The 13365-nt window shown below is 40.9% G+C and overlaps 1 protein-coding gene across 8 annotated transcripts in view; it reads right to left on the bottom strand.

The window, feature by feature from the left end:
• Positions 1–153: 153 nt before the first annotated feature.
• LOC129172965 (MAP7 domain-containing protein 1-like) overlaps positions 154–13365 on the bottom strand; it is a 40689-nt gene continuing 27477 nt past the window's right edge. For 3 of the 8 annotated variants that reach the window (XM_054763303.1, XM_054763308.1, XM_054763306.1), the window contains 11 exons: positions 10915–11034; positions 9993–10141; positions 8362–8507; positions 6295–6527; positions 5744–6035; positions 5485–5665; positions 2806–2910; positions 2673–2723; positions 2549–2603; positions 2254–2475; positions 157–801 (listed from right to left, as the gene is read on the bottom strand). In XM_054763303.1, coding sequence (XP_054619278.1) covers positions 791–801; positions 2254–2475; positions 2549–2603; positions 2673–2723; positions 2806–2910; positions 5485–5665; positions 5744–6035; positions 6295–6527; positions 8362–8507; positions 9993–10141; positions 10915–11034 — 1565 coding nt within the window. In that variant the 3' untranslated portion in view covers positions 157–790. Of the gene's footprint in view, positions 802–2253; positions 2476–2548; positions 2604–2672; positions 2724–2805; positions 2911–5484; positions 5666–5743; positions 6036–6294; positions 6528–8361; positions 8508–9992; positions 10142–10914; positions 11035–13365 lie in introns of all 8 variants that reach the window. The other 5 variants (XM_054763304.1, XM_054763305.1, XM_054763307.1 and 2 more) reach the window with 5 other exon arrangements.

Below are 13365 nucleotides of genomic sequence, written 5' to 3'. Positions count from 1 at the left end.
AATATTTTGTGTATACTTGACATCAAAGTGTCATCTCTTCAGTGTTGTCCCAAGAAAAACAGTAAAATATTTGCAGAAATGTGAGGGATACCCTCACTTCTGTGAGGTACTGTAAATTGAGTTCAACATGTACACAATAATGTCACTGTGACTTCTCAATGCAGAATACTGCAGTTTTATTCATAAAAAAACACTTTTTTTCCCTTTCATAAAGCTTTATTTCACAGATCCCCTGCAAACAAACAGGAGGCCTATAGGCAGCCAGGCTCATTATACATTTACATACACTGTCTGTGTAGTCAGTCCTTGCAATGCTCCTCATGTTAAATAACGCAATATTCCAAGACAAAAACGACAAACACATATTGTTCAACTTAACAATATCAGAAACGACGGTAATAATAATAATAATCATAACAACCACTGTCAAACAGGATTTTTTGGGGGGGGGGAAGGTGGGGCTTATACTGTATTTTCTAAAAATTCAGTCATCTTTAAGGTGCACCGTAAAATCTGCATGTGACATTTCAATAAAACCTGCACCATAACACATGTTGGAGACATGAGAATACTGAATGCATTTTTTAAAAGTACTTATTTCATCCCAAAAACATGGGATGAAATAATACATCCTTGTCCTGCCGTCCTGCGTCCTTTGCATGTGATTTTGCATGAATCAGCACAGGTGTGTTGTTTGGCACACTAATTTCTAAGTAAGTCATTGTGTGTGTGTTGGTGGATGCTCAAGCGGAGACATAAGGCGCGCGTCCATGGATGGTGTGTAGGCGACTCACAGGACCTCTGCCGGGGAAATAAGACCAGAAAGTGAGATCCATGACATATTTTTGTAGGTGTATACAGTGGTGTGAGCAAGTGTTTGACCCCTTCCTGATTTATTTTTTTGTGTGTTTGTCACACTTAAATGTTTCAGATCATCAAACAAATTTAATTATTAGTCACTGACAACACAACCGAACACAAAATGCAGTTTTTAAATGAAACTTTTTATTATCAAGGAAGAAAAAAAGTCCAAACCTACATGGCCCTGTGTGAAAAAACCTAATAACTGGTTGGGCCACCCTCAGCAGCAACAACTGCAATCAAGTGTTTGTGATAACTTGCAGTGAGTCTCTTACAGCGCTGTGGAGGAATTTTGGCCCACTCATCTTTGCAGAATTGTTGTAATTCAGCCACATTGGAGGGTTTTCCAGCATGAAGCGCCTTTTTAAGGTCATGCCACAGCATCTCAGCAGTATTCAGTTCAGGACTTTGACTAGGCCACTCCAAAGTCTTCATTTTGTTTTTCTTCAGCCATTCAGAGGTGGACTTGCTGGTGTGTTTTGGATCATTGTCCTGCTGCAGAACCCAAGTTGTTTTCAGCTTGAGGTCACTAACAGATGGCCGGACATTCTCCTTCCGGATTTTTTGGTAGACAGCAGAATTCATGGTTCCATTTATCACAGCAAGTCTTCCAGGTCCTGAAGCAGCAAAACAGCCCCATCACACTACCACCACCATATTTTACTGTTGGTATGATGTTCTTTTTCTGAAATGCGGCGTTACTTTTACCCCAGATATAATGGGACACATACCTTCCAAAAAGTTCTAGTTTTGTCTCGTCACACCACAGTATTTTCCCAAAGGTCTTGGGGATCATCAAGATGTCTTCTGTCAAAATTGAGACAAGCCTTAATGTTCTTTTTGTTCAGCAGTGGCTTTCGTCTTGGAACTCTGCCATGCAGGCTGTTTTTGCCCAGTGTCTTTCTTTTGGTGGAGTCATGAACACTGACCTTAACTGAGGCAAGTGAGGACTGCAGTTTTTTGGGTGTTTTTGTGGGGTCTTTTGTGACCTCTTGGATGAGTCGTCGCTGCACTCTTAGGGTAATTTTGGTTGGCCACTCCTGAGATGATTCACCACTGTTCCATGTGTTCGCCAGTTGTGGATAATGGCTCTCACTGTGGTTTGCTGGAGTCCCAAACCTTTAGAAATGGCTTTATAACCTTTTCCAGACTGATTTTTTTCTCTCTTAATAATAAAAAGTTCAGTTTAAAAACTTCATTTTGTGTTCAGTTGTGTTGTCATTTGTTTGATGATCTTAAACATTTAAGGGCATCATTTAAGATCATCAAAGGACAGGACAGTGTGACCAACATGCAAAAAAATAAGAAATCAGGAAGGGGGCAAACACCTTTTCACACCACTATATATGTGTGTGTGTGTATGTGTGTGTGTGTGTGTGTGTGGGTGTATACCTGCCACATGCTGAGGTTTCATGGGTCCTGTTTTCATGAGGAAGGGCTCTCCTCCAGTGACCAGCCCACTCTGGGGTGCAGCAGGGTTCGGGCCACTGTTCAGCTGCATAATCTGCTCAAACTCGCCGTTGGCAGACACGCCATTCTGGTGATCGTCCGACTGGACTCCGTTTAAGACAGGACCGGACGCGCTGGATGCGGCGGGACTCAGCAGGTTTTCGCCTGTCCGGAAAGACCATATTTTGGATCAAATTCTTCATTGCCAAAGAAAATGTTGATTATATGTCCTGACTACCTTTGCTGAGCTCTGTGTCCTTTCCATTAACCTGCTGTGAGGCCTTCACTTCCTTCTGTGAACACCAAGATGTTATGATGACAAGACAAGAGGCTGCTTATAGTGTTAGTTTAGAAGAACTAACCTTTTCTCCTGCATCGCTCTTGCGAGTCCTCTTCATGATCTCCTCAAGACGCTGCACAAGAAGCAAACAAATGAATTAGCTGCGGCTTCTTCAAGGAGGAGAAACTGCGACGGTGCGACGTCTTCGCCCTCACCTTCTTTCTCTCCAGGCGCTCCTGCTCTTCTTTTTGGAAGTGTTTCTCCCTCTCCATGCGCTGCTGCTCTGCCTCTTCACGTGCTTTTGCTTCTGCCTCCTCCCTCTGAAATAAGAACAAAAGGGAATATTACCAAAGAAGATATGACTATGAACTTCATACAAAGCAAAACAAGGTAATTATTGTCAGGGCAGTTACATTTACAGTACCCATCAAAAGTTTTGCATACAATTACAAGCGCAGGTGTCTCCCAACCTTTGACTGGCAGTGTACATCAGTAATAATGGCCTGCAAAATACCATAAACCTGTCTATTTGAGACTTTTTTAGGCAAAAATGTTCACATCAAGATGGTAAAATATACTTTATCATAAGTTATTTGTTATATTGTATTTTATTAGTAGTAATGTAATTGTCTAATTTGCATATGATGCTGTAGGAAATGCGGTAGGAAGAAAGCATAACCTCATAGGACAGACAAAAAAGTGGGTAAAAATACCTTAATTACGTTTATAACTACAAATAAACTTGATTCGTGGTTTATTCAATTAAAATTGGCCATCACTTCATCAAACTAGAATAACTTTAATATTTTATCTCGGCCAGCGCCTCTCAAAGTCTAGACAGGGTAATAATTACACCAGACACGCCTCCAGCCTCCACCTTTTATCTTGTAGTTAGGACTACTTGTTTAATTTATCGCACAACGTTCTCCCATCACACGTTCTGACACACTGTCAGGTCAGTGCAAAGAATAGTAATTTCATGAAGATTAAGAAACAAGTTTTAGATCCTGCTCTGTACGGCGAGATCCACCCCGGTGGCATCGCGCCTCGTAGAGCTCCGCTATGATCTTGGTGTGCTGCGGGAACTGAGAGCGAACTGAACGCTTGTGACTGCTTTTGGGGCAGGGCGGACCTCTCGGCAGCACGGGCCGCTGCTCAGTAGGAACACAAACTGCAGAACAATACTTGCTTTCACTTTTAAGCCTCCAAATACCAGAAAAGTCTCCAAACACACCAGAAAAAGTCGCTAGATTTGTCGCTAGTCGCTTTTGAGAAAATATGTCGACAAGAGGGTTTGGAAAGTCGCCAGATTTAGCGACAAAATGGCCAAGTTGACAAGACTGGAACAGTATAATGCAAAGGTGTTCAAGCTTTTTTTCCATGGCCACGCACTAAAAAAAAACAAAAGATGCTTTGATAATTTTATATACTTTTTAAAATATTGTCAAAAGGCTAAACAACACTACTGTATCTTTATGTCAAACCACATTATGTGAATCAACATTTCAGCTTTTTCTTTTCTTTTTACATTTCTTTTTGCTCAATTTTTCTCATTTTTGCTGGGGTGTTTTTGTTTAATTTTGTTTCGAACAAACCGCGGTCGCAAGTGGCCCAAGGAGCTGCACTTTGGACACCGTCGGTATCCAGCCTGCTGATAAAAGCAAGGTTGTTGTGTTTGGAGCTACCACCGGGGGGCAGTATATCGCCACAGGCCACATAGGCACTGTATGAGTAACTGGCTCCATTCCATAGTTCACTGTTTACACTCACCATTAAGCAGCCACATGTGCTACGATGAGCAAAGCCATTATTATTTTTTACGCATCTGTGCACATTCTGATGTGGATTACATTAGAGTTTAACATGTATGTAATGTTCCCACATATTTCTAGACACAGGCAAACACCTTGGACCTGATAGATGAGATTCCATCCCAGTCTCATGTGCTGTCACAAACAAAGCAACTATTGATGGAGCCAAGAAGAGAGCTCGGTTGCTGGTTGCTGGCGTACACTGACGCTGCCTGTCTGCCTATGGGCCCACTGCAGGGCTTCAGTGAAGAAGACACAAGCCTGTCACTATCTCGTCCATCACAATGGCACCCTCAGCCATTATGGAGGTCACCAGCTGGCATGTGTCCAGGCAGACAAGGGGCCTCTGACTATTAGGGCTCGAGCATGACACATATAATCCGTGACGGCAGTCCACATATTCTCCTCTTATTTAATCTGCCCAGATGCCAGACAGCGCAGGCAGCTCATGCATGGCCCTATGCATTAAGCAGCCCAGATGGTAAATGGCCTTACAGCATAAGAGCGGGGTGGGTGATCACTGGGGTCCATGAGTAATGTATTTACACTTTAAATATGTGATTACTGTTTGTGTGTGGTGGCTTTGGAGGATGTTCACCAGGGTTGCCACTAAGATACACTATATAAACAAAAGTACCGGGACAGCGACCAGTCCAGGGTGTACCCCGCCTCTCGAAGTGAGCTGGGATAGGCTCCAGCATACACGCGACCCTAGTGAGGGTCATAGAAGATGGACGGATGGGTTATATTTAGTATATTCCATTATTAAATATTACAAACAAAATTATATTTAATTATATTACTATTATTTTTAGAATTAGACATCCATTTAATTGTAATTGTAATTATATATCATAATTTAATTAAATAAACTTGATTTATTACATATTTTTGATATACTTGTTTGGTTTATATGTTTTTTTAATGTATGCAAATAGTAATAACAATATGTATGCACAGTAAATGTCCCATGTTATGCCAAAATATTTCCAAATTTAGCTGAAAAGGTGTTCATGGCAGCGTAAATTAGTCCCCTGTGTGGTTTTAGAAACAATTCTTGAGACAAAAAGCTCAACGGGTGACCTGTTTTTGCAGCCTGTCGTTCTCCTCCTGCTCAGCTTTGGCTCGTTCCTTGGCCTCCTTCTCCTCTTGAGCTCGCTGGGCTTCATCCCGCAGACGCTGTTGCTCGGCCATGAATCGAGCCTCCTCCTCTCTGTGCTTCCTTTCCTCTGCTTCGCGCGCCATTGCCTCCTCCCTGAGGATCCTGAGATTATGTGTCTGGCGTTACACCCTACTATATGTTGCCATACGGTTTGATTTACACATTAACTCTAAGATAGACCTGTTCTTGTGCTCTTGCTCTTGCCGCTCCTGCTCCTCCCTCTCTCGCTGCTCCCTGGCTTGTCTGCGCTTTTCGGCGAGGACGCGAGCAGCCTCCTCTGGGTCGTTGGTGCCAGCCGATGGCCTGCCGGCCGCCGCCATTGGGGCAGCAGGGTTACTTGTGGAGTTCACTGCAGGAGAGGCAGCTGAGATAGGGAGCTCTTCTTTTGGCATGGAACGAGGGGATGCTTCTACAAGTTGTGGGCTGGGGGCAGGAGACGTAGCTGGTGCAGCAGTCACCACATTACTGGAGTCTATAAGACAGGAAGAGCATGAAAAAGTGAATGAAGATGTTCAAAAACATGCGAGAGCGCTGAAAGGGCTGAATAAGCAACTTTTGGTGCACCTGTACCTGTTTTGTGGCTTGCAATAATGTGAAACTACATTATAACATACTTTGAGGTGTTTCTCTGTCTTATCTAGCTAAAAACCAAAATCTAAATATTAGAAAACTGTGAGGATATGCTGCTGTGTAGTATGGACAGCAGCCAAAAACCTAGAAGTCACACTCACTCTTTTTCTCCACAGTGTGAGGCTCCTTAGGTTCTTGGCCTGTTTCCACTGTGACCGTCGTGACCGTCTGGGGTTGGACCCTGGCGGGTGTCTGGGCCCGCTTGGGTCGGGTCTTGGAGCCGGGAGGGGGTGTCTTCTTGCCTGTGGGCGTCTTGGCCGCCGGTACCAAAGGAGATAAGGGCCGACTTTTGGGAGCAGCCGGAGATGGAGGCCTTGTTCTGGGCTTAGGGGTGCTGTGATAGGAGAAAAATAAGCAGGAGGAGAGAGATGATGATAGGAAATGAGACAAATGAGGCTCCAGGTACAACTGTGCATCAAAACCATAAGTAGGTCAAGTGGAAGTTGCTGTGAGAAACTGCACTTTGTGTTGACACTATTATTTGGCTCTCGGGAGGTGTAAGATGAAACCATCAGTCTTGAAAACCTAGTTCTGTCTAAGCATTCCTCACTTTCATTCAAACAGATCAGCTCTTGCCAGAAGTACTGCCTGAACCACGTCCAGGTTAGTAGTCTTATCTTAGTAGTTAGATGACAGCCTCTCGGACCATCTGCTCTAAAAATTAAGAACACTCTCCAACACTAAAACAGGGGTGTCCAAAGTGCACGGGTATTTTCACAAATATCTTGTGTTTTTTGTTGTTTAAAATATATTATGTGTATACACAAATAAGAGTGTTCATACCAGTGCTGGGCGGGGCATTCGGTACCTAGCCCTTCAGTGGGGACTTAAGTGACCCATTTCACCACTTAATACCAACAATACCACGTCACAACTATACAAATCATCAATAATATACAAAAACATAATATATCAATGCGTTATTCCAAAACTGGGAATGAATACCATTATTATTACTAAAGCAATAAACCCAATTAACACTTTACTTTCCAATACATTGTCTCTAAACAACCCCAACCTCTACACTACAACATAACCTGGAGCAGTTCAGAAACAATATTTATCGAATAACACAACAAAAACATCAAAAATGAAATAAAATACACCACATTCACCACTCACTCGAACACTGGTAGTGGAGCACAAACCCTGTCCCAGGCTGATTTATACAGTATATAGAATATATACTGTTACTGTAAGCACTGTTAACTTTGAGTGTTAACAGACATCAACCGATCAGCAGATGGAAAAATGCTAAATATACTGTACGCCAGCTGGCACTGAGGCGAATCTGAAATCTGATTGGTTAAAACAAACATTATATATGCGACATGGGCCAGCACTTGTGATTCTGAAGGCCCTGGGCTAATGACACTGACATGGCAACACACAGAAGCTGAAGTCTGATTGGACAAAAACAAATACACACACACGCACACTGGAAGCAGTGCAGCCAAGAGAGACGCTACAAAATAAAATTTATGCAGTCATGGAAAAAATGATTACTTTCTTGTTCATTTTAATGCCTGATACAACTAAAGGAACCTTTGTTTGGGAAAATATAACAATGACAACAAAAATAGCTCATAAGAGTTACATTTTTTGGCAGTATAATGCTATAGCTATTATAAGAACTTAAGCGATTTTGGTTATTATCAAGAAAACCATGGAAGTTGGGAGATATCAGCTCTTAAATTCAACTCTTATGAGCTATATTTGTTATCATCATCATATTTGTCCAAACAAATGTACCTTAGTTGTACCAGGCATTAAAATGGATCAATAAACTGAAGAAACAAGGGTGGTCTAATGTTTATTTCCATGACTGTAGATGTTAAGAATAAATGAATACAATTTCACGGAACAAATACTAGGATTTAAGTTGTAAATGTAGGTCAGTGCTTTAGGCCAGCAGAGAAGGCTTTGCTGGCTTTGACGACGCACCACAAATATTTATTTAATGTTTGCCTGAAATTGTTGCCCCGTGTTTTATTGGGATTATTATCACAATCAATCATTCAATGATCTTGAAAAACATCCAAATAAAGAGTAGCCGCAATATTATTAACTTGGTAAGGGATCGATACCAAAACGTATAGTATTGCTCATCCCTAGCATGCATGAGGTGGAAAGCGTTTTGTAATACTTGTATGGCATGTTTGGATTACCTGGACTCTGGCTGGGATCTCCTCGTGGTGGTGGTGGTTGGTGATGCGGTCTGTCTTTTCTTCTGCACCCTCTCTTTTGTGAGAGCGTTCTTTTCTTGCTCGTTCTCTCGCTCCTTGTCTTTCTTTTCTTTCTTCTTTCTGTCAACCTGGGAGAGGACAGCGACAAAAAAATGATGTTTTTGTTACACCACAAAGCAATACATCAGCGCGCCACATGATCATTAGCGACGTAGCAAAAAATGCAGCTGTTACATTTACAGCTGGCTAAAATAAGTTATTCTCATGAGTTGCCTATTAGCCTTCTATTTTTTATACTTGAAGGCTTTCTATTGACTTTACCGGCAATCTCACTCCCACTGAGTTGATTTTGCTGCTTGTGTGACAATGCAGCCAGCAGGCAACTGTATTTTTACCAGGCTGCAGAGAATACGCATGAATATTTATCAGGACAGTCCCACATCTCATAAGGACATTCATCTATCAATCCAGTAGCTCTTTACATGAATATGAATGACCTGTCCTACAAAAATCTTGGGCCAGCATCTTAGCATGCAGGATGGAAACTGACAAAGCCTTTGAGCAAGGCACCGGACCCACAACTGTTTCACTTTTACAGTCATCCCTCGCAACATCACGGTTCGAACATCGCTCCTCCTCTCTTACACAGTTTTTCACAAATTAATGAATAAATATTAATTTCAAAACTGCATATTTAAGCAAATTGTACTTATTCTTGGCCTAAATTAAGCATTTTCAAGCATAAGATGCCTAAATGAACTACCTAAAAGAACTAAAATACAAATACAAAGCAGAATAAGCATTGTAATTGTGAATGTAGTACTCTACATTGGCCACTAGGCGTCATTGTTCAGTGAGACATGCACTAGACCTGAGGTTCCTTGGGGAACACATTTGCTGTGACACTGCTTGAGCAGCGGTTGTTCTGAGTTTCGCCGTTTCCCCATATTATATTATATTATTATATGAAGAGGTGGGGGCTGGGAAGTGACGTGTGTGATGTCAGCTAGTTGGAGTTGCTGAGTGTTAGCATGGTAATCAGTTTGGAGAGTGCCAGTGACTGGCGTGAGTTGTGGCTGACAGCAGCTCCTGTGCGAATGTTCACTGCATATGGAACATTACATTGATGAGACAATAGCCACAAAGTATGCTGTCAATGCTAACATGTAAGTCTGTGTAATGTCTTATTTATGTCTAAGATGCCTTATTTTCTATTATTATGTCTACTATATTGGGTAATACAAGTGTAAACGTGACTATAGAAGTGTTATTTCATGTCTACAGGGCTCTAATAATATTAAAAAACTATTTAGAAGTATGAAAATATTCCATTTATAAAAAAGGAACCCTACTTCGTGGGAATTCACTTATCGCGGCTGGGTCTGGTACTGATTAACCACAATAAACAAGGGATTACTGTACTCTTTGCGTACACATAATTGCCAGGTCACTACAGAAAGCAACAATAGTAACAGCTTTTTAGTACATTATTTTATTACTGTTTCATTTCATTCCTGTATTAAATAAATTACAGTAATAAAGAAGCTCTGCTTCTTCATATTACCTTTTGGACATGTTGAATTGCGCACTGTACAAAATAGCACACAGTTTACCGGTGTGGAGTTCCGCTGGCGTTGGCGCTGGGTGATGTCAGGCGTGCTGGCAGAGGACAGCCTCCAGCGCTCGGCGGCGTTCTGGTGCGGGTGGTGGGAGCAGGCGTTGAGCGGGCTGGCTGAAGCTGAACGGGAGCAGTGGTGAGAGTCTGAGTAGCATGTGGACATGCAGAGACCAGGGTCACACACACACACACACCATGCAGATTGGTGTTAAAACATCAGGGATGCATGCGCTCCACATGACAAGAAAAAAATTCCAGTATACATTTTACTGGCAAAGTAAGAAACGTAACAAGGTTCTCTATACAGTGTTCCCTCTCTACAACGCTGTTGCACGAGAGAACACGCATTGTGTTCTGTGTCCCGATTGGGTAAGGGACTGTAGGGACTGCCTAATTTACATAAATGTTTGTTTAGTGCTGTAAGTTTGTTTCTGCCCGACAAAACTCACAATGTTGACGATATAACTTTAATGTTATGACTCCTGATGACATGAATGCATCACTATATCTGTCCAAACAAATCTACCTTGAGTTGTACGTTGCATGAAAGTAGGATTCAGACATCCATGATAAACGACCAACCCAAAACAAGAGCATCTATTCAATTTGCGTGTATGTGGAAATAAAGTATGGACTCGTAGTGTCGTGTTTCCCAACCTTTACTGACATATTTTTACGATAGAAAAATCTCACGGCACACCAGCAAGAGAGCTTATTGTGTTGCACGAATGCTGATGCACAAGTTAATGGTGGACCTTCTGCCAGAGAAGAAGAACATTTAATTGTTAATTAATAATTTGGATGGGTGGTTGGGAAACACTGCCCTAGTGGACCCCTGGTGCGCTAATTCCCGTTAAAAAGCTAACCGTATGCATATGAAATGTTGGATTAATTAAGACACAGAGTGTCACACTCACAGGAGTCGCTGTTGTTGAGCAGGGTGGCGGCGCTGCGGCTGCGAGCCAGGAAGGACAGCGTGGGCGTCATGAGCCTCTCCACGATCCGGCTCTCCCAAGGACTTAGACGCAGGCTGCGGGCTGACACAAGAGGGCGCAGTCAATAGCAGGTCATTGTCAAATGAGCTGCATTTCCTCAACACCTGTTACTATGCGTCTGCAAGTGATGTTGATGATTCATCCACAGATGGATTTTGACATGTGACCCACAGAGTTGCAAGTACTAAAAAGCACAAGGCAAAATTGCATATGACTGAAAAGTGCCATCACTCCACACTTTTTCAAATTTTAAATGACAACACAAGGAGGAACGTGGACGTTACTACTTGCCACTGTTAACACATCTCACACACGCACACACACACACACGAGCCAGAGCGGCCGTTTACAGGACAACACCCGAATGCAACACAGTGAAAACACCGTTGTATGACTTTTCCACAAGCAACACGGCAATACGTTTACAATTACTGAGGGCCACTTGGTTAAAAAGCCACACAACTCATGCATCCATAGTCATTTTCTGGTGTCAAGTTGCTGTGTGACTCACACACAATCACAGTAATGTGAACTATACAGTAGATGACTCAATTATTATTACATTAAATATAATATTTGTTTTTTAAGAGATTGGTTGGAAATAGAGTTATCAACAAGAGCTTTTTCATTACCATTTGGACTATGTTGTAATCCTGTGAGTCATAAATTGATAGTGAAGCTAAACGCAATAAAACTATATAACACCATAACACCATAGTTACTGTTTAATTACAGTTAGAAGCTGCTTATTTTGTAAATTACAAGTGCTGGACATGTCTAGAAATCCAAATATTTATATTTTCGATACCCATGTATTGATGTATGGGAGGGAGGAAAAGTTGGGACAATTCCAAGCAAAAAATTGAAAAATGTAAAAAAAAAAATAAAAAATTATTATTATTTTTTTTAAATGGGGCCCACAATTTCTGTATATATATCCTGTAATACCAGGATAGTATCGGTATTGATTGATACAAGCGTGATGAAATGGTTTTCAATTCTCTTCTATGTTTATTTTCACAAATATCTTTTGTGTTGTATTGTTCAAATCTATTGTATATATTGCTGTATTGTTTAAAAACCCAGGGACTAAAGGATTTGAATGAGAACCAATGGTAGCTTTTGCTTTTGTTGACTTAGTTTGCACTAATGGCAAACTAATTGCAATGGCAACTAATTGTAATAAAAGGGAATCATTGTATTATTTTGTACATCTGTTGTTGTATTGTTGTATGAAATATAGTTAAATGGTTCACAAATACAATTATAAAATATATACAATATATTTTTTGGTTGCCTAACATCTGTGTTTTATTCAGATTTGAATGACGATCAACAAATTAAATGCAAAAAAAATAAAATAAAAAAAAAATCACAAAATCATTCAACAATCTTGAAACAAGTCCAAGTAAAAAGTACTGACTTGGTATCGGACCAAAAGTACCACAATTTGTACCAATCACCCACCAATACTAGAAATAGATGCAGCTCGAAATAAGTATAAATAATGTAATAAATATATTTATACAAATCTAAACATTATAATTACAATAATACGTATTATATAGTACAAATATGAAATAATATAATACATAAACATATACTATATATAACTACAAAAAATATAAATACATCCAAGCAATTAAAAAGCGCAATCTATGAACAATTACAATCTTTAAAAATAATACACTAGTAATTTTGGAATATTTTTATATACTAGAATGAAGTAAAATATTGAGAACATTTTGAGGCTATGACATGGGTCCGCTGTCATGTTTGGAGTATTCCTTTTACCATAAAAAAAACTGACAAAATGCTGTGCAAACATTTTTTTTTGAAGCTGCAGGTGAGTAATCACAGGAGAGGCATGGACGTTGCGGAACTTGTATTTTTATGCACAACCCTGGATGTCACATATACTGCATATATGATGATAGCGCTCTCACGACATGTTTGGTGTTTTTATTACGTGCAAATATTGAAATGACTTTCTGGATCATAGACTGCCTTCCTTATATAAGAGCGCAGGCTGTAACCTTCGCTGTGCGTTTCATGACTGACCAATAAATGGACTACCTCCTGTTGCTAAGCAACAGTGGTTTACCTCCACCTCCTCCAATGCGGCAGGAAGGGGGCTGTGCTGAGATGCTGCCTGGTGATGCACTGTTCTGTTGATTTGCTTGTAGATTGATGAATATTGAACAATATTATCATTCACCCATTGAATATTGGTTAGGAACGCCCCTCTCTAACTCTGGTTCTGCAGAAATGTTTCAGTTACCGATGTCCTTGGTTTGCTTGCACAGCACCGACGCATCTACGTATGTATTGCTACCACCCAATAAGTTCTGTTCCTGGGGGTGTTTAACATTT

This window comes from Dunckerocampus dactyliophorus, chromosome 20, assembly GCF_027744805.1.
Source record: "Dunckerocampus dactyliophorus isolate RoL2022-P2 chromosome 20, RoL_Ddac_1.1, whole genome shotgun sequence".
Taxonomy (NCBI): Eukaryota; Metazoa; Chordata; class Actinopteri; order Syngnathiformes; family Syngnathidae; genus Dunckerocampus; species Dunckerocampus dactyliophorus.
This window is presented reverse-complemented; position numbering and strand designations above follow the sequence as displayed.